This window comes from Camelina sativa, chromosome 13 (assembly GCF_030686135.1).
Source record: "Camelina sativa cultivar CO46 ecotype springtype chromosome 13, ASM3068613v1".
NCBI lineage: Eukaryota > Viridiplantae > Streptophyta > Magnoliopsida > Brassicales > Brassicaceae > Camelina > Camelina sativa.
Window position 1 is genome coordinate 19,684,675 of NC_141892.1, and position 17,505 is coordinate 19,702,179.

The window sequence follows — 17,505 nt, forward strand, 5'->3', positions numbered from 1 at the left end:
TAATACGTCCACCGGTGTAATACCCCTCCCCGAGGCTTAAAATTTATGCTGAATGGTCTAGGGATGACTGTCATGCAAGAATCGATCAAGACATTGAGGAAGTAATTTTTGGAACTGAGCCAAAGTATTTAAGGACGGATACAAAGCTTTTGGTCGAAGAAAATTCGGAAACAAATGGAGGAATTATATTTTGGTACAATGGTAGAGTCTCTGGCCAAAGGCCGTACGGGTCCGTCCGCGTCCGCGTCAGTTAGCTGCTAGGCAGGTTGCTAAAATGGATGGTCAGGATTGGACGGAGGTGATACTTATCTGATAGGAGAAGATAGATATGTGGATAAGATCGCCCAATCTTATTCGCCATGTGTCGCCGCACAAAGAAAGATTAGTGTCTGCACATGTGTCGCGCTCCGGTGATGCCTATCCGCCACCTCATACTTCCACCACCGACCTTGGGTACCTATATAACCCCCCCCCCCCTCTTTGATTTGTTTTCACACACCAAAATCAAACCAAAACCGGCCTGGGTAGGTCAGTGTCCGTAGATCCGCGAGCGGGAGTCCGAGGGAGTTAGGTTGAGGGACTAGGAGTCTTAGTCGCTAGGATAAGGTAAGTTTTCGAAGCACGTAGGGTAGTATGCAATAGGGTTTATTTATTTAATTAGTTAATTATTTATTTAATTAATTAATTAGCTATTTATTTATTTATTTATTAGTTTAGAGTAAGGTTAGGATTTTAGACTTAGAATAATAGGGGGTATTATTCGTGCTTTATTTTCTTGCTTTATTGCATTGTTTGATTGCTTGCATTGTGTGATTTCTTGCATTGTTGTTATATTGCTTATGTGATTGTTAGTAGATATAGTGTCGTGATGGTATAGCGGTGATGCTGGACGGTTAGTCGCATTGCCATTATGCTGTCTGATGCCTATATTATTGATTGTATGCTTGCATTATTGTTATGTTGCTTGATTTTTGGTAGATGTAGCATCGTGATGGTATAGTCGTGATGCTGGACGGTTAGTCGCATTACCGTTATGCTGTCCGACTGTTATATTATTACTTGTATGCATGTTAGTTAGTATCATTTAGATTGCATTAGGCGAATCATGAGGATCCCGCCGTCTGCTATGCGTTGCGTGTAACTCCGTAACAATATGGCTTACGAAGGTTCGGAGCGGGTCATGCCCGACCGGACGCTACATGACAATGTAGTATGAAGGAATGTATATCCTCTGTAGACTTTGTGTCTAGGAGTGGGGGCATTGCCTTGGGATAACATAGATTCGATAGGGGCCCAACTTAGGAGATAAGTGTTGCATGTTTAATTATCTTGTTTGCGTACTCATTGTAGTATACTTGTTTGTTGCATTGCTTGCTGCATGTTGGTTGTTATTTTGGGGTTTTTATGGTTGGGGAATACTAATAGTAGAGATCCCGGTCTTGCTGAGTAATATTAGATTATTCACCCAATTTGTTTTACAGGTAACCTTAGTGGGGAGACCTTAGGGGTTCAAAGGACGTTAGACCAACCGGTGTAGATTTGCTTGCCTTTGTAAAGTAATGGTTTTTATTTATATTATGTATTACTCGATTTAACATTATCAATCAATAAAGCGTTGTTTTCTTAAAACCCCGTGTCTCCCAATGATATTTATTAGTCTAGTCCGGACTAATCACAACTCGCGAGACGTGGTATGGGTTGCAAAGCCTTAGGCCATGATTCGAGAGGAACAGGCATCTGCGGTTGGACGGCTTGGGCTATCGGATGCGTTCTGGGAACCCCGGTCGACCGGCTGCGGGCGTTCTATACGTGATGCTCTCGGTCTATTCTTCGCCTAGAATGGGTCGGGGTGTTACAACCGGTATGGCGGATGACGATATATCGGCTCGCCTTCCTCTCCGGAGACTGGTGGTGGTTCGAAGCTGCTCCGGGTGCCCATCCTTGCAGTTTCAGGGAGTCAGATATGAGTTTTGGATAGCGACCTTCTTTCTGTTTCCTCTACCCTTCCACCAGAGATGCTAGCTGATCAGAGGTTCATGATCGAGTCAGGTCTTAGAGTCTACCGGTTGTTGGGGAGGCTTTAGAGTGTGTCGGTGGCCGAGATTTGCGGATACTCACAAAGTCGACGTTTTCTTGAGAGCTTCCTCAACTTCTGGTGTCATTCTGGCTAAGAAGCGAGACAATAAGGCAGCTGCGATGTGGCCAATCCGGATATGCACCGTGGGGTGATGATATGCTAATATGTGCTTCAATCCTTTATCTTGAGACGATTAGCATTATGGTTTTTGTGTGATTAGTTTGGAAAAACTTTAGCTCTTGCTGGTTGTGTTTCGTGTCTCTTGGCCGGGTCAGTTGGATTTATTGTCCGTTTTAGGTTTAGGACCGAAACAATGAAATCCGAGAATTCCAAGCTTTTCTGATGAAGCGCCTCTGGGTGTTGATACTATTGGGATAAGTTATACACGCTGATCATGAGGTTCTTATAGCTTTGCTCTTCAGTATTGGATTTGGTCTTCCCTGTGTTAGTATTTGTTTTTGTGTCATTGGGTCAATTTAAATGGTTTAAGATATGATCTCACTCCGAGTTGTGGTGTGTTATCTATCTCGTTATGGTTAAAAAAATGCAATGTTTCTCAGTTAGGTAGCGTTGGATCCGCCTAGTGATTCAGGATGATACTAGATCGATCCATTGCATTTGGTCCAAGTCTTTAGAGGGAAATGTTATGTACCTCGATTTGGTTATATCATTTTGGTTAATTAAAAGTTGATGTTGAGCCAAAAAAAAGATATAGCACGTCCACGTGTTTATTGTCCTTGAGAGGAATCGTTTCTCTCGCTCACAAGTCACAACACACCCGCTCCTGTAGCCCTGTCTCAAACTCATGGATGGTGGTAAGGCCATGTGGTTTCTCCTTATCAGATTCAAGCTAAACAATTGTCTTTACACCTCCTCCGGTAACTAAAGAGTGAATCGGTTTAGATTCTTACCTAGTTGAACGGATGAATGTCCGGTCGAATGAGATCTCGGATATAAATCTCATTAGCCATGCTCGACAATGACCCTGTAGATTTTGATCTAGTTGTTCTATCATTTGCATTGTCCATGTCACACTACTATTTGTCAAGCTTATCTCATGGGTTCCTGTTTCAAGATCCATGCTCGGATATGGAAAGATCTTGCTCGGGTTCAGAGACAGATTTGCATGGAAGACCGGACAGGTTCGAGTGTGTGGGAGAGAACAGACATGGCTTAGACGCCTTGAACAAACAAGCTGCTTGAAAGACCATGATTCACTTGTTTCGTTTGACTCCCAATGTGTACATCGGATGTTATGTTTTTTCAATCATTAACATCGCCTTGAACTCAGAATCAACTGGATGAAAAAAACCAGTCTATGTGTATCCACGCATGAGCGGTACGTCCACTGCCCAGATCATATACCGACCAGAATGATCTTTCTTCTCTTTCAGGAACTGAATTAAAGGCTCTACAAAAGGGAACATATATAGTGAAATATAACTGACATGCATCTAGAACATGAGGAGACCATTGCTTTATAGTGTGTATTTTGCTTGAGGGGGAGTTTTTGACCTCGCTCTTGTGATATAGGGATTTGCTTATTAATGAAAATATTGGACCCCTTAGGTAGTACTAATAAACAAGAAATGAGGTTTTGTTTTTCAATGTTGATTTACTGGTTAGGCTTTTATTCTCCAATTGGTACGGTTCTACTAAGTATTGCTTTTGTTGTTTGTATTCTTTTATTTTTTTTGAAGTTTGTTGGGTTGTTTGACCGACGAAATAAACAAAAAGGAGCCGAAGTTGTAGTGGTAGGAGCTGGATGTGTAGAACCATCGTCAGGAATTTAAGGCACCATCGTTGTTAATAGTAGCCATAGGTTAAACTTAGATGTAAGAGAAATTTTTGTATAAGAAGTAGAAAAAGAAATGGATGGCTCTGATACCATGAAATAGTTTGTAGAAACTAGAAAGCTTGTTATTCATGTGGATGTAGAAGAGTATTATACAAGTATAGAATGGTAGAGATAGAGATACGGAAGCTACGTAGATAAGGACTAGGAGAACTAATTAGATAAGAAGTAGAACGTATATGTCATTATCCTATTCTGAACAAGAGTTATCTCATTATCTACTCATCTCTCTGTTCGTTAATGTACTGACTTCCTAAGCTCTGTTTTGTTTATCTATGGCGGCAACGTATATGAATGATCGATTAGAAATAGACTAGTTATAAACACAAATTTAAATTTGATACTAGTTATAAACACAAATTTAAATTTGATACGAATCTTAACTCTCTATAGTATAGTATCTGTAAAAATCAAAATCATTAGTCCCACCCCAAGCTTTATTATATTTACTATTAGTACTTCTAATAATTTTTCTCAAGCTCCAATACCTTAACCTCTGCTCTTGATCCTTTCCGCACATGGATTGTACCTATGATATGCCCATTTTTCCTGACATAAAATATGGAAAGATGACTTTTCCACCGTAAAACAGATTGAGATAGCAAAACAATATTTCTAGTTAGATTTTGATTCATTACCAACCGGTTTTACATAACATTTCTAGTTATTAAAATATTATTTAAACCATAAACTAATAATACTATTAGTTTTTTGTTTGTAAAAAATCATCTAAAATCTTAACAAATATTGAGTTATCAGATTCCTACTTTTATAAGGTCAATAAAAGTTTTGTGATATTCAACTAAAACAAAAAAAAACTATGATTGTTAAATGAATTGACTCAATTTGTACCAAAAACAAACATGTGATTTTTTTTTTTTTGGACAACCGAACAAGCATGTGATTTAAAGTATCAAAATATATTGTTTACTACATATTTGTATAGGAGGTGTACATAATAAGTTACAATCGAAATGAAAAAAGACCTGTCCTAGGTTTGAACAAACAATTCCTATCTCAATCTGAAAAATCAAAACAGTGTATTTATATTTTATACTGATACGAAATATCATATATGCTATTAAAAATGGAGATCGATACTTTAAAGATATATATCCTTTATATATATGATTATTGGCATCATACTTTAAATTAGTTTAGAAAAGAAATATTTTACATAAATCTTAAGAGTTGCCAATATATAAAACTAGATAAGGACCCGCCCGATGTGCGGGTTTAAAGTTTAGTAAATAAAATTACAAAAATATATTAAAATTTGGTGTACGTTATTTATAAGTTTTATTTTTGCTGTAATATACTGATTTATATCCATTTACAAATCTTTTATGTATGTTACCATTAAAAACTTATTTTTTACACCTAAATATACAATATGTTACAACTATATTTTTTACCACCACATAGAAAATGTTTGTATGAACACATTAGACCAACTATTATGTCTTTTTACTTTCATTTTTGGATAGTTTTTTAATTACTAAAATTATTGACTCAAAAAACATTTTGAATAAAAAATATATTACTTAGTATACTAATCAATGATGTATCATCACAATAGTTTATGACCAACCATGGAGAGAACTTTGACTCCGCCCTCCTCCCTTATAGAGGAAAACCTTGCGTCCAACCTCCTCCACCATGGAGAGAACCTTGGCTCCACCTTCCTCCCTTGGTGAGATAACCTTGCGTCCAACCTCTTTCACCTTCCTCTACTGGGGAGATAACCTTGCGTCCAACCTTCTTCACCATAAAGAGAACCTCGGCTATGTCCTCTTCATGTGTGGAGAGAACATGTTCACGTGTTTTAACTATCTCAAAATGGCTTGCTCCGACAACCAATGAAACTAAAGACCCTTATGAGACAATTTATGTTTATACAAAAGTGAGTATTTAATTTAGAATTAATAATTAACTGTGTATTTTCCTCAATCCCTATACTTTTTTTTTGTAGAATTAATAACTTAGAATTAAAAATAAGTAAATAATGTTATAATTTCGAATTTTATGAAATATATATATATATATGATCTCCTTATAATTATTAAAAAAAACTTTTAATTTTTGTAATTTTTTGATAATTATTTTGCAAAATTAAAAATTAATAATTAACTGTATATTTTCCTTCCCTATGCTATTTTTTGTAGAATTAATAACTTAAATTAAAAATAAGTAAATAATATTATAATTTTGAATTTTATGAAATATATATATTATCTCCTTATAATTATCTAAAAACTTTTAATTTTTATAATTTTTTGATAATTATACTTTTACATTATTAATATTGTGTATAAACTTGACACATGTCAAAATCTTGTTGATGGCTAACTTTCAAAACAAAACTTTTTATATAATAAGATATATCTTCAACAAAAATTTGGATCAAACCTTTTGTATAATTGTTTCGTAAAAAAAACATGGGCCTTAAATTATAATACATGTAGGCCCAATAACGTCAAAGATAGAACGAATATTCTATAGCCCTAGACTGTTCTTTGACCTCGGATTAGGGTTACAAATTGGTGTGAGACTCTATATATAACTCTTTTTTGCCTCCTACGAGCCACAAGTAAGCATCAACAATGGAGCAAACTTTCATCATGATCAAGCCTGACGGCGTCCAGAGAGGACTCGTAAGCTTCTCTTTCCCACTCAATACTAACTTGACATAACTTTGGTTATGTTCTTCACTTCCTTGGATTGCTTCTTCTTGGAAAAAATCGAGACTTGATAAAGTTTTGTGTTTTTTTCTTTTCTTTCAGATCGGTGAAATCATCTCTAGGTTTGAGAAGAAGGGTTTCACTTTGAAAGGTAATGATTCTCCTACAAAACTTGTTTGAGCGATTTTAGATTTTAAGATTAGAGATTTCTTAGATCGAAGATTGAGGTCATAGTGTCACTTCCATAATCAGATAACTAGAAATTGAGGATATATAATTTGGAAGAGATGTCTCTACTCTAGACCTTGCTTGGCTTGACAAATATTATGCATGTGTTGTCTTATAGATTTTAGATTTTAGTATCTGTGCCTACGAAAGTGTTATAGAGATGTCTGTGTTGTGTAATAGAGTTTGGGTTATGGTATATGTGTCTTAAGATTTGTGTTGTGTGTAGGTCTGAAGATGATCAGTGTAGAGCGCTCTTTTGCTGAGAAGCACTACGCCGACTTGTCTTCAAAGCCTTTCTTCAATGGACTTGTTGACTACATTGTGTCCGGACCTGTTGTTGCCATGATCTGGGAAGGAAAGAATGTTGTCTTGACCGGACGTAAGATCATTGGAGCCACAAACCCAGCAGCTGCTGAGTCTGGAACTATCCGTGGGGACTATGCAATTGACATTGGAAGGAACGTGATCCATGGAAGTGACGCTGTCGAGAGTGCACAGAAGGAGATTGCTTTGTGGTTCCCTGATGGTCCTGTCAACTGGCAGAGCAGCGTTCACCCTTGGGTCTATGAATCCTGAATGATCTGTTGCTTTTTTCAGTAGTGTGTTTTCTATGTTCCCGATATTGCTTGCTTTTGTGATGACTCCTATATTTTAAGTTGAATTTGATTCTCCTTCTCTACATTGCTTGCATTTGTTGCATATGAATGCAACTAATCCTCCTAATGGCAGGTTATTACAAAATTATCTTGAACAGTATACAAAGTCAAAAATTCACCAAATGTTTCCCTTTTGTTTTGCTCATCTTAGGTTTGATTACAAAATTCATTCTTATTAGTTATTTTATAATCTTGTTAGTGTCTGAGATGCTGTCAAAAATTGCCTTATCCCACTGAACACTTCAGAGTAAGTTGTGTTGTTCCCATCCGATATTTGATATATTTGTCAAAATTGATCGCTAGCAAAACTTGCAGGGGACAAGGAATGTGGGAAGAGAGAATCTGTGTTCCACATTGGAGTACTTTGTATGAATGTTTCTATTTGTGAATAAAAAGCAAACCTTTATAAAATGATCTCGAGCTTAAATTTAGATAAATAAATAAATTTTACAAATTTTCAAGTCTTACATAGAAAAAATCCAACGGCCACAGGTTCAAACTTAACCCGATCTCAACCATCTACGTTGACCGCTTATTTTAAGCGCCTACTTCATCTGACCGGAAAGAAACGGTTCAGACTCAACCACCGTCAACAATCAAAAGCCAAGTTTGTTTGTTCTCAAAGATGGACAGCTAAAGCTAACCAGTTTTTTTTGTCCTCTTCCGATTGCTATTGTTCATAAGAAGCTGGTGAAGCGAAAACACTTCTCCTTGACCATCGTTAAGCGACCGCATTTCCAGACCGCCAGCCGTGAGTTGTCGGAGAAGTGTCTCCAGACGAGAATGCGACGACTGATCTTTGGTGTTTGGACTTGTAGATAAAATTGCTGCATTCACTGCGTCTGCCACTACTTCTCTTTGAGACTCTGCTAGGAAATATCCTACAGTCGATTCTTGAGGGCGTTCGTATACAAGCAGGGCAAAGCAGTCCTGAAATAGATATAACAAGTCACTCAATATATGACTTCCAAATCAGTAATATCGATAAAGTTTCCAATCCATCACAAAGGTTTAAGGTTGGAGAAGCATCAATACCTCTATAATGTCTTTGAATCCAGTTAAACCAATGAATTTTGCTAACTCCACTCTTCCATATTTCACAGCTTCTTCTAGTGCTCCAATCTAAAAGTATCCCACATTTTTCCAGAGAATTTACTTAGAGAGAGAGACAGTCTAACCGCAGTGGATCTGATGTGTAATTCATATATAAGGAATGAAGACCATACCCGTACTAATTCAATGAACTTTTGACAGTGAAGTAGGAAGCATACTTCTGATTTATCATTCTGCAGATGATACAGTTGGGGTAAGAGTTCATATTTCAATGTAACAATATGACTTGTTCCTCAATCTACCTGTACAAGTTGGGGATAGCAATCCCGGAGTTTAGCAAGAGCAGCATCAATGTCACCCTTCCCTATAAGCTTTACCAACCGAAGCATGGATCAGTACAATACTAACGAATTTGGGACAAGAAGTAAAAAGGCGCAAAATAAATAATACCTGTCTAAAAATTTTCCTTTCATGCAATGCATACGATGTATCTTGCACATCAATATTATCTTCTACAGCTCCATTGATAGGACAAACTATGCTTTTAGTAGCCAAGTCAAAAGCATGAAGAGTATCTTCGTACCCGTAGTGAAGCAAGTAGTTCTTCACAAGCCTAATGACCAAAGATGAAGCTTTTAGCTATGCGGATAGATTATCAACTATCTGACAACACAAATGAAGAAAAAAACTGCACCTCAATTACTACAGAAAACGAGTGCACTCACCCATGACAAATGTTTGGAGGTATGGACATCATATCAAATTCTATTTGTTGCTTATTCCTCTCCGATGCTTGATATCCCTAACACAACATAAAAGGGTAACAGCTGAGTCAAACGATTACGTAAACACATATCTAATCCATCCCTCAAAGGCTCAAACACATAACTAAGGCAGAAAGGGAAGAACAAGTTCTTACAGCCTATATAAATCTTAATCGTTTAGTCTAACAGGTCATGCTTGTTCAAAAGAGAATATCAAAGCATGCATGAAACAAGCAATTATGGACGAAATTTTTTATATGGGAAACATCTGCCACATTATATGTTTTTACCATCTGGAAAAGATGCATAATTTCTAATATTGAGTTTCACAATATCCCATGTCCAAATCACTCAAGCTAAGAACTAGCAACTCTAGTCGTATGTAAACAAATTTGAGAATCTTACCTTAAAATCAAAAGCAAACTTCTCTTGCCCAAAATTCACAGTAACCCTACCAAGATTCATAACAGAAATGTAAAGCACATGCAAGAAACTGAGATAATGTACGCTAACATCAGTATTATTAAAAAAAAAGATAAGAATAAGAGCATACTCCTCGTTTTGGCTATGCACAGCTACAGTAGGAAATAGAGGACCCTTGATGTACTTGGAGACAGTCCCTACGAGAGTTCCATTTACCCTGGCATCACGTAAACGACGATATGTCAAAATAGCAACATGAAATTAAATCGGAACTAGATATCTATTTTCAATTGATAGCAAAACATTTCTAACATACGTGAAAAAGAACTCCTGCGAATCATAGTTTATACCCCCACCGACTGTATCACCGGTTGTATAAGTCGGACCAAAAGCTTCACCTTGTCTTTTTCCAAGATATATAAGTCCATCCTCACCATGATAGCCACAAGTGTTGACTTCCCATCTAGCCAACATTACAGAAGAAATAGCCACACGTGCTAAGTTCAATTTGAATGAACAGCAACAAAAATATAGATGATACCTTCTTGCATAACCAGAACTCACGCAATCGAACCAAATTTCAGATCTTTCGGAACCTACTTAACTTAAAATAGAACTAACACTATTGAACACTATCCAATCAAACTTCAAAGTTTCCTGAACCAAATCCAACTTCAAATAAACTACCGCCATTTAAACATGATTGAAACCAAATTTCAGATTGTCAAGAACCTAATCAAAGCATAACTTCCTCTCAGAAACAGGCCTGAACTGAACACCAAATCAAATTACTTTATCAAAGAATCTCGAGTCTACATGAATCTAAACACAAAATCGAAAAGGAAAATTCAACAGTACCAACGCTGGCTCGCAATTCTGAATATATCCGATATAGTGATTCATATGATCATAAAACAGAGCATATACATACGATTATGATAAAATTTCAGATCGTCCTGAACCTAATCAAATCAAAATAGAACTCACACAATTGATCCAAACTTCAGAACCTAATCAAACCTAAACAGAACTCACTCAATTGAACCAAATTTGAGATTTTCCTTCAGAACCTAATCAAATCTAAACAAAACTTCACACAATTGAAACCAAAAATTTCAGAATGTCCAAAACCTAATCAAACCATAACCTTCCCTAACGATTGAATGTAATTAAAATACCCAGGCTGCCTCGCGATTCTGAAGCTATCGGTAGTGAAACCAATGGCGACACGTCCTTTAACACCAGCATCTTTGACATAAATCTCGAAGTAGTAAGCGAGACGCTTACACGGAGCAGGCTTATTAGACTGAACGACGCCGACGTCGTGACCGTGTTGGGCGACGCCAGTGTATTTGAGAGAAAGCTTATCGGGAGAGATGATTACAAAATTGGTTAAACCGTTGATCGTGTTTAGCTCCGTCGGTGATTCTTCTTCTCCTTCTTCGTCATCTTCCATCGCGTAGTATGGTTTAGAAGAGTGACGGAATTTGTGAAGGAAGTAAGAATTGTTCATTCAAATCGAATTGGAGGAGAAAACCCTAGAAAATTTCTGATTAGTTAAGTTAATAGAAACAAACAACATTGTTGAACGATTTTTTTTTGTTTTTTTCAAATATATGTTCTTTCGGTTTGGTTTTAATTCGAATTATAACGGTTTTCCAAAAAAATTGATTTTAAACCGTGGTTTTCGAAAACCAATTATTATTTTAAATATGTGTCAACTATTTATTTATTTTATAATTTTTTTTTAATGTGGTTTTAAAATAATTTTTTAATTTTTCGGTTCAATTTGGAGTTAGATTGTTTGCGGATATTATAAGAATAATCGTTTAAAGAATTTATAAAATATCCAAAATAGTCTCTAGTCGTATGCTTAATTATATCTTACTTTAACTTAAAAAAGCATGTTTATTATATGTTCAATCTAGTTTTAGGTTCGACTTTGATTCAAATTGTTTGGTTTTCTTAGAATTCAGTTTATAAAGAATGGTATTTTAAATAAATGCTAAATTCTAATTATGGAAGAAATTTTAGTTCAGTGTTGATTGTGATTCGAATTATTTATTTTAAACAAAAAAATCCCTTTATAAGTAATGGTATTTTAACTAAAACCTAAATTATTTTCTTTCAAACCAAAAGTATTTCGATTAATGTTTTCATTATTTGGTTTTTTTTTTGTGTGTTTCTATTTAAAAAATAGAAACGAGTCTTCTGTTTTGTAGGAATCCATGATTCCATATTCACTTCCACGTTGAACTGTATCTCTTATTTAATAAAGGATAAAAAAAAAAAGAAGAAACAATAAGCACAGTTTCTCCACAAAAAACAAAAAAAAAAAAAAACTTTTGTTCTTTATCAAATTTTCAACCTTGTTTTCTTTTGGTATCAGAACACAAAATCATATATAGCATGGTTGGAAGTAACAAAGACAGACTTGATCTACTCGAAGTCAGCTTGAGCAACGTCCAAGAAGAGCTCGTGAAAATGCAAATAGAAGCCAATGAGAAATTTGCTCACATTGAAGCCTCCTTGAAAAAGCTAATCGAGACTATGACGACACAAGCCATGTTCACAACGTTGGAGTTTCCTAAATTCTCTAGAGGTGACCCAACAGCTTGGCTGAGTAAGGCCAAGCATTTTTTTGAGTTTCAAGATATACCTGAGGATCATTTTCGCGTGCGATATGCATCTTACCATCTCGAAGACGAAGCATATCTCTGTGGTGGCTTGCAATGACCAAGACAATTAAAGAAGATAATACGGTCATCACTTGCAACGTATTTGAAGAACATATGTTGGATCGATTTGGTCCGATCGAAGATTTCCATGAAGCGTTATGCAAGATTAAACAAAAGGGCAGCCTTGAAGATTACTTACGGGAGTTCAAACGTCTTTTAAGTAAGGTCGACGGTTGGACACAAAAAGCCTTGATGGGAACATTCATGGGAGGTCTTCACTCATCAATTTCTGATAGTATTCGAATGTTTTGCCCTCAATCCTTGACGGACGTGATCTCTGTGGCTAGAATGAGAGACGAGCAACTACAGAAGGCGGAAAAGAGATCGGCCAACAACCAGAATTAGGCCACCCTCTATTTATTTGCAATCTCATATTACTAGTTCAGATAGACTTTTTTTTTTTAGTTCATTCATCAATATATTTACTTTCCAAAAGCCAAGTATAAGTTTACACACCAATTCAATGTATATTTCCCACCATATAACAAAGCGTAGTCAAAATGGTTGTCTAACACGTAAGACAGACTTGAAAGCTTGTGTTCCTTTTTCACAAAACATTAGTTATCAAAATTACTAGTAGTTTTTTTTTTTTTGTACCATTGTTTACCTATTTCTTAGGCTAAGGGATGTGGCCAATTGATCAGCTAGGTGGCATAATAAAATAGAGCTCTAAACAAATACACACAAGAAAACAGTAGGTAACAATACCACTAGACCTTTTGATTCATATTATCTAATGCTTTGTTGTAATTGTTCATCTACATATTTAACTATATGAATTTTCCATGTATATACAAAGGACCTTACTTAGTAAGAAGGATCTGTGAAAACAATCACAAACACTATACAACAAACAGCGAATAATATGATGAAAATATCGAACGTGAGAGCAGTCATAGCTTGATCACTAAGGTCCATATTCTTTCCACCTAACCGGTCAACCATATCAGGTATTGATTCATAGCTTCTAAACTCTTGCTCTTTCGGATCCTCAAGCTTCATCCTCATCTTCTCAGCTTGGCGACTCGCTACCTCTTGTGCCAATGTCCAGTCATAAAACCTCCGAGTCTCCACATCGCACAAAACATTGTAGACTTCTCTTAGTTTCATGAACTTGTCTGAAGCAGTTTTAAGTGGTAATGAAGTTGTGTCTGGATGATACTCTTTGGATAATCTCCGGTACGCAGATTTTATCTCTTCTAGATCAGCATCTGTTGAGACACCTAAGAATCTGAAAAATGATAAAAATTACAAATTATGATCAAGAAAAAAAAAGCAAAGGCATGTTGTAGTAATGAGTATCTTTTGGTTTTTCTTAACTGATAATGAGAATCAAAAGAGTCTTTGATTAGTTCTGCAAATTTTTCATCACTCAAGAGATTGGTTTTGTCCTCTTCAACGGATTTGGTCGAGTTGGATCCTCCTCCGATCCAGCCTTCATCCGGGCTTTCCCAGTGGATTCTTGTGTCTACTCCGTGAGATGGTTTTGGCGGTTTTGTCGGGCCTTGTGACGCGTAAATACGTATCACTCTTCTTGCTGTTATCCTTCTAAGTGCTCTAGTTTCATCTCTGAACTGCGTGGCGTTATGGATTTTGGGTAGGAGAATACAGGACGTTCGAGCATATGTGGAAGCTGCACAAGCCATGGATTTGTGTTGAAGATGGTTTGTTCTTTCTTCTCTTTTTTTCTTCATGTTTTTGGTTACTGTTAGGCCTCAGAAACTTGTCTTACGGCCTCATGATTGTGTGGTCTGAATCTTCTTTAATATCTTTATTGTCCTATCTAGTAGTATCCATAGGAGCAACAAAAAAACTACATTGTTTCTGTTTGGTCAATATGTAATTTTTTTACTGTACATTCAATTAACAATCCACTTCAAATTTCAAAGTGGTAATTAACTTGTAAGGTACGTAAATTAATCATATAATCCATAATACTAAATAATCATAATCCATGATTTTATTCATGATTACAAATTAGAGCAATTGTTTGGACTTTACTACTCCGAAGGCCCATCTCCAAACCCAACGTTGATTGCCTAGCCATGTACAAAATGAATACTTGGGGGTTGTATTAGAACCACACCCCCCTTGTGCGCCATTCAACTCGATTTGATGCCATTCAAATGTTCAGCCATGTGTTTCTCGAGTCAAACACAGGTTTGATCCAACACTGAAAAATGTGCATATATTGCTGCTACCAAGTTTCGAACCAGCAACCTAGACACCTAAAGAAACAGGAAAAAACGATTGTACTACAAGGGTTTTGTTGATATTGATGCCCCAAAATGTTATATATATTTTGGCGCCTAAAGCCCTTGCTTCAATGACTTTAGATCAGGGCCGGCCCCTATATCTTCCTCATCCGAGATTGCTTACGTCCACTGAATTTCTAGGCCTTTCCCATGTCATTTAACCACTCAGCCCGATGTCTACGAGGTTGGCGATTACTCTAACCGCAACCACAGAAGCGTGTGTTGGGATTTCCATTTCTATTACTCCTCACGGACCTGTTCCATCCACAAGCAGCTTTTATTTATTTTTCAAGTCATAAAAGTCATTTTCTTTTCCAAACTTTTACAACTCTAAAAGCTCCCCTAAAATATTTCACCTACTCACAAGTCACAACCAACATAACTAATTTTGCTAATCAAAAATAAAAGCCATAAAAATCTACAACCAAATTTCTTGCAGTCAAGATTACAAAGTCCATAGCTACACTCTCAAACAATTAACTCCCAAAGTATATGTAAGTACTAAAAATATGTGTGTGTCAGTGTGTTATAGTTACTTTTGTATTGTTTGTATAAAAAGGAGAAACTTTAAAATAGAGAACAAAATATCAGATTTCAGATAATATTAAAGTAAAATTTACAATATTTTTCCTTTGTATTTGTCTCAACTCCCAACTAAATTATAAGTAGAAACAGAGGGAAGAGAACCAAAAAGCAAAACAAAAAGCAAAATCTAAGAAGAAAAAGTATGGAAAAAGACAAGAAAAAAAAAAGAAAAGAAGAAAGTTGCTTACCTACCTAATCCCCACACAACACAGCAAAGCACAGCCTCACTTTATCTCACATAGTCACATGTATGTACCAAACTTGGTCAAAGTCACCTCCTTTTTTTTTTATATTACCCAAAACTCTTCACATCTTTTTGATCTCTCTTTCCCTCTCTTCTCTCAACAACATCTTCATCCCTTTCACCATGGGAAGATCTCCTTGTTGCGAAAAAGCTCACACAAACAAAGGAGCTTGGACTAAAGAAGAAGACCAACGTCTCATCGATTACATCCGTAATCATGGTGAAGGTTGTTGGCGTTCTCTTCCTAAATCCGCTGGATTGTTGCGTTGTGGTAAAAGTTGTAGATTGAGATGGATTAATTACCTTCGTCCTGATCTTAAACGTGGTAACTTTACTGATGATGAAGATCAAATCATCATCAAACTCCATAGCTTACTCGGGAACAAGTACGAAACTTTTTCTCCTCTCTCTCTCTCTCTCTCTCTCTCTCTTCTTCTTCTTTTTTAATGGAAAACAGAGAGAACATAGAAAAAACAGAGTACTTCTCTTCTTCTTTTATCTTTCCCGGGGAAAAAAAATTTGAACTTTCCAGGAAATAGAAACTGGGTTTCCTTTTATCTTCTCCTCATCTCTTCTGATTTTAACTTTCCCAGGAAATTTTTTTTTGAACTTTCTAGGAAACAGAGAGACAATAAAAACAGAGTCCTTGTTTCCTCTGTTTTAGTTCTTTAGTTTTACTAAAGTTTGATTTTTTTTTTTGTTTTCGTTTCAGATGGTCATTGATAGCTGGGAGATTACCAGGAAGAACAGATAACGAAATCAAGAATTATTGGAACACTCATATCAAAAGGAAGCTTCTTAGTCATGGGATTGATCCACAAACTCATCGGCCGATCAACGATACCAAAGCGGTGCCGTCTCAGATCGTTGTTGTTGGTCCGAATCAAAACGACGCCGTTGAGTACTCTCTCTCCAACTTAGCTGTTAAACAGGAAAATTCCTCCGGAGCTTCCACAAGTGGCACGACGACTGATGAGGATCTCCGGCAGAACGGGGAGTGTTATTACAGTGGTGATAATTCAGAACGTATAGAGCTGAATTTGGATTTAACTCTCGGGTTTGGATCGGGTTCGGGTCGGGTAGTTGGAGCCGGGTTATTGGCTGATTCAAAGCCGTGGCGGGATCAGTTGATGGCGGCGCGTTTGTCACTGTTTTAAGAATTTACCAAACCGGCACAAAAAACCAAAAATTGGGGTTTTTAGATTTTTTTATTATTATTATATATTTTAATTTGTGTTGGTCGTTTTGGATAATTATAGAAATTATTTACTTCAGTTTCTTTGGTATTTTGTTTTTGGTTTTGTTCATATATCTTTATCTTTTGAAGAAAAAATATTACGATATATAATTTTTTTTTCAACAAAATACACAAGTATTCCACCACAACGAGTGAAAATGAACTAATTTGATTTTCAAATAATATAATATTATATGAATTTTTTTAACAATACCATTAAATAGGTTTTTGTTCCAAAAGTACTAATATTAGTATTTTTTACAAATATAATTTAAATATTTTTTCCGAAATTACCACAAAATCCCTAAATTCTAAAAACATAAATAATAAACGCAAAATCCTAGAAACTAAATCCTAAACTCAAACTACTAAACAAGGATTCAAAATTTAAAATTATAAAAACTCTTAAAAATTAATTTAAAGGTTTGTGGTATTTTTGGATTAAAAAGTTTGTAATGGTATTTTTGAAAAGCAAAATTAGTGATCATATTTATGGAAAAAAATTAGTTGAGTGGTATTTTTTAAAATATTTTTCTATAACATATAATCCAAGCAGGAGTGAAATGTGACCATGGTTTTGGTCTTTTTGGAATCTTATGGATCAACCGTTATCCATTTTTACATGTAGATAGATATATATATATATGATATATATATATTTTTTATGCAAAGGTTTCTAGAAACATGAATTAGGTTAATGGGGACCATA

At 35.9% G+C, this 17,505-nt stretch overlaps 4 protein-coding genes across 5 annotated transcripts; 2 read left to right on the forward strand and 2 right to left on the reverse strand.

The window, feature by feature from the left end:
• The first annotated feature begins 6,332 nt into the window (after positions 1-6,332).
• LOC104736944 (nucleoside diphosphate kinase 1) lies at positions 6,333-7,520 on the forward strand. The gene is made up of 3 exons (XM_010457032.3): positions 6,333-6,586; positions 6,716-6,764; positions 7,068-7,520. The coding sequence occupies exons 1-3, from the start codon at positions 6,536-6,538 to the stop codon at positions 7,415-7,417; spliced, it is 450 nt and encodes a 149-aa protein (XP_010455334.1). The 5' UTR covers positions 6,333-6,535; the 3' UTR covers positions 7,418-7,520.
• A 379-nt stretch (positions 7,521-7,899) lies between these two features.
• On the reverse strand, positions 7,900-11,359 carry LOC104736945 (ran-binding protein M homolog). 2 transcript variants are annotated; one of them, XR_015577352.1, is made up of 10 exons: positions 10,916-11,329; positions 10,054-10,200; positions 9,868-9,954; positions 9,720-9,765; positions 9,276-9,352; positions 9,001-9,163; positions 8,853-8,914; positions 8,724-8,783; positions 8,533-8,619; positions 7,900-8,427 (listed from the first exon to the last, which is right to left on the reverse strand). XR_015577352.1 is itself a non-coding variant. In XM_010457033.3 (10 exons), the coding sequence occupies exons 1-10, from the start codon at positions 11,248-11,250 to the stop codon at positions 8,137-8,139; spliced, it is 1,362 nt and encodes a 453-aa protein (XP_010455335.2). In that variant the 5' UTR covers positions 11,251-11,359; the 3' UTR covers positions 7,900-8,136. The 2 variants fall into 2 exon arrangements, 1 of the variants encoding a protein (XP_010455335.2); XM_010457033.3 differs by having other exon boundaries at positions 8,853-8,921; positions 10,916-11,359.
• A 1,811-nt stretch (positions 11,360-13,170) lies between these two features.
• On the reverse strand, positions 13,171-14,408 carry LOC104736946 (NAD(P)H-quinone oxidoreductase subunit T, chloroplastic). The gene is made up of 2 exons (XM_010457035.3): positions 13,796-14,408; positions 13,171-13,706 (listed from the first exon to the last, which is right to left on the reverse strand). Exons 1-2 carry the CDS (start codon positions 14,167-14,169, stop codon positions 13,283-13,285), a joined length of 798 nt encoding a protein of 265 aa, XP_010455337.1. The 5' UTR covers positions 14,170-14,408; the 3' UTR covers positions 13,171-13,282.
• A 1,166-nt stretch (positions 14,409-15,574) lies between these two features.
• On the forward strand, positions 15,575-16,924 carry LOC104736947 (transcription repressor MYB6). The gene is made up of 2 exons (XM_010457036.3): positions 15,575-15,945; positions 16,272-16,924. The coding sequence occupies exons 1-2, from the start codon at positions 15,683-15,685 to the stop codon at positions 16,714-16,716; spliced, it is 708 nt and encodes a 235-aa protein (XP_010455338.2). The 5' UTR covers positions 15,575-15,682; the 3' UTR covers positions 16,717-16,924.
• Positions 16,925-17,505: the final 581 nt, after the last annotated feature.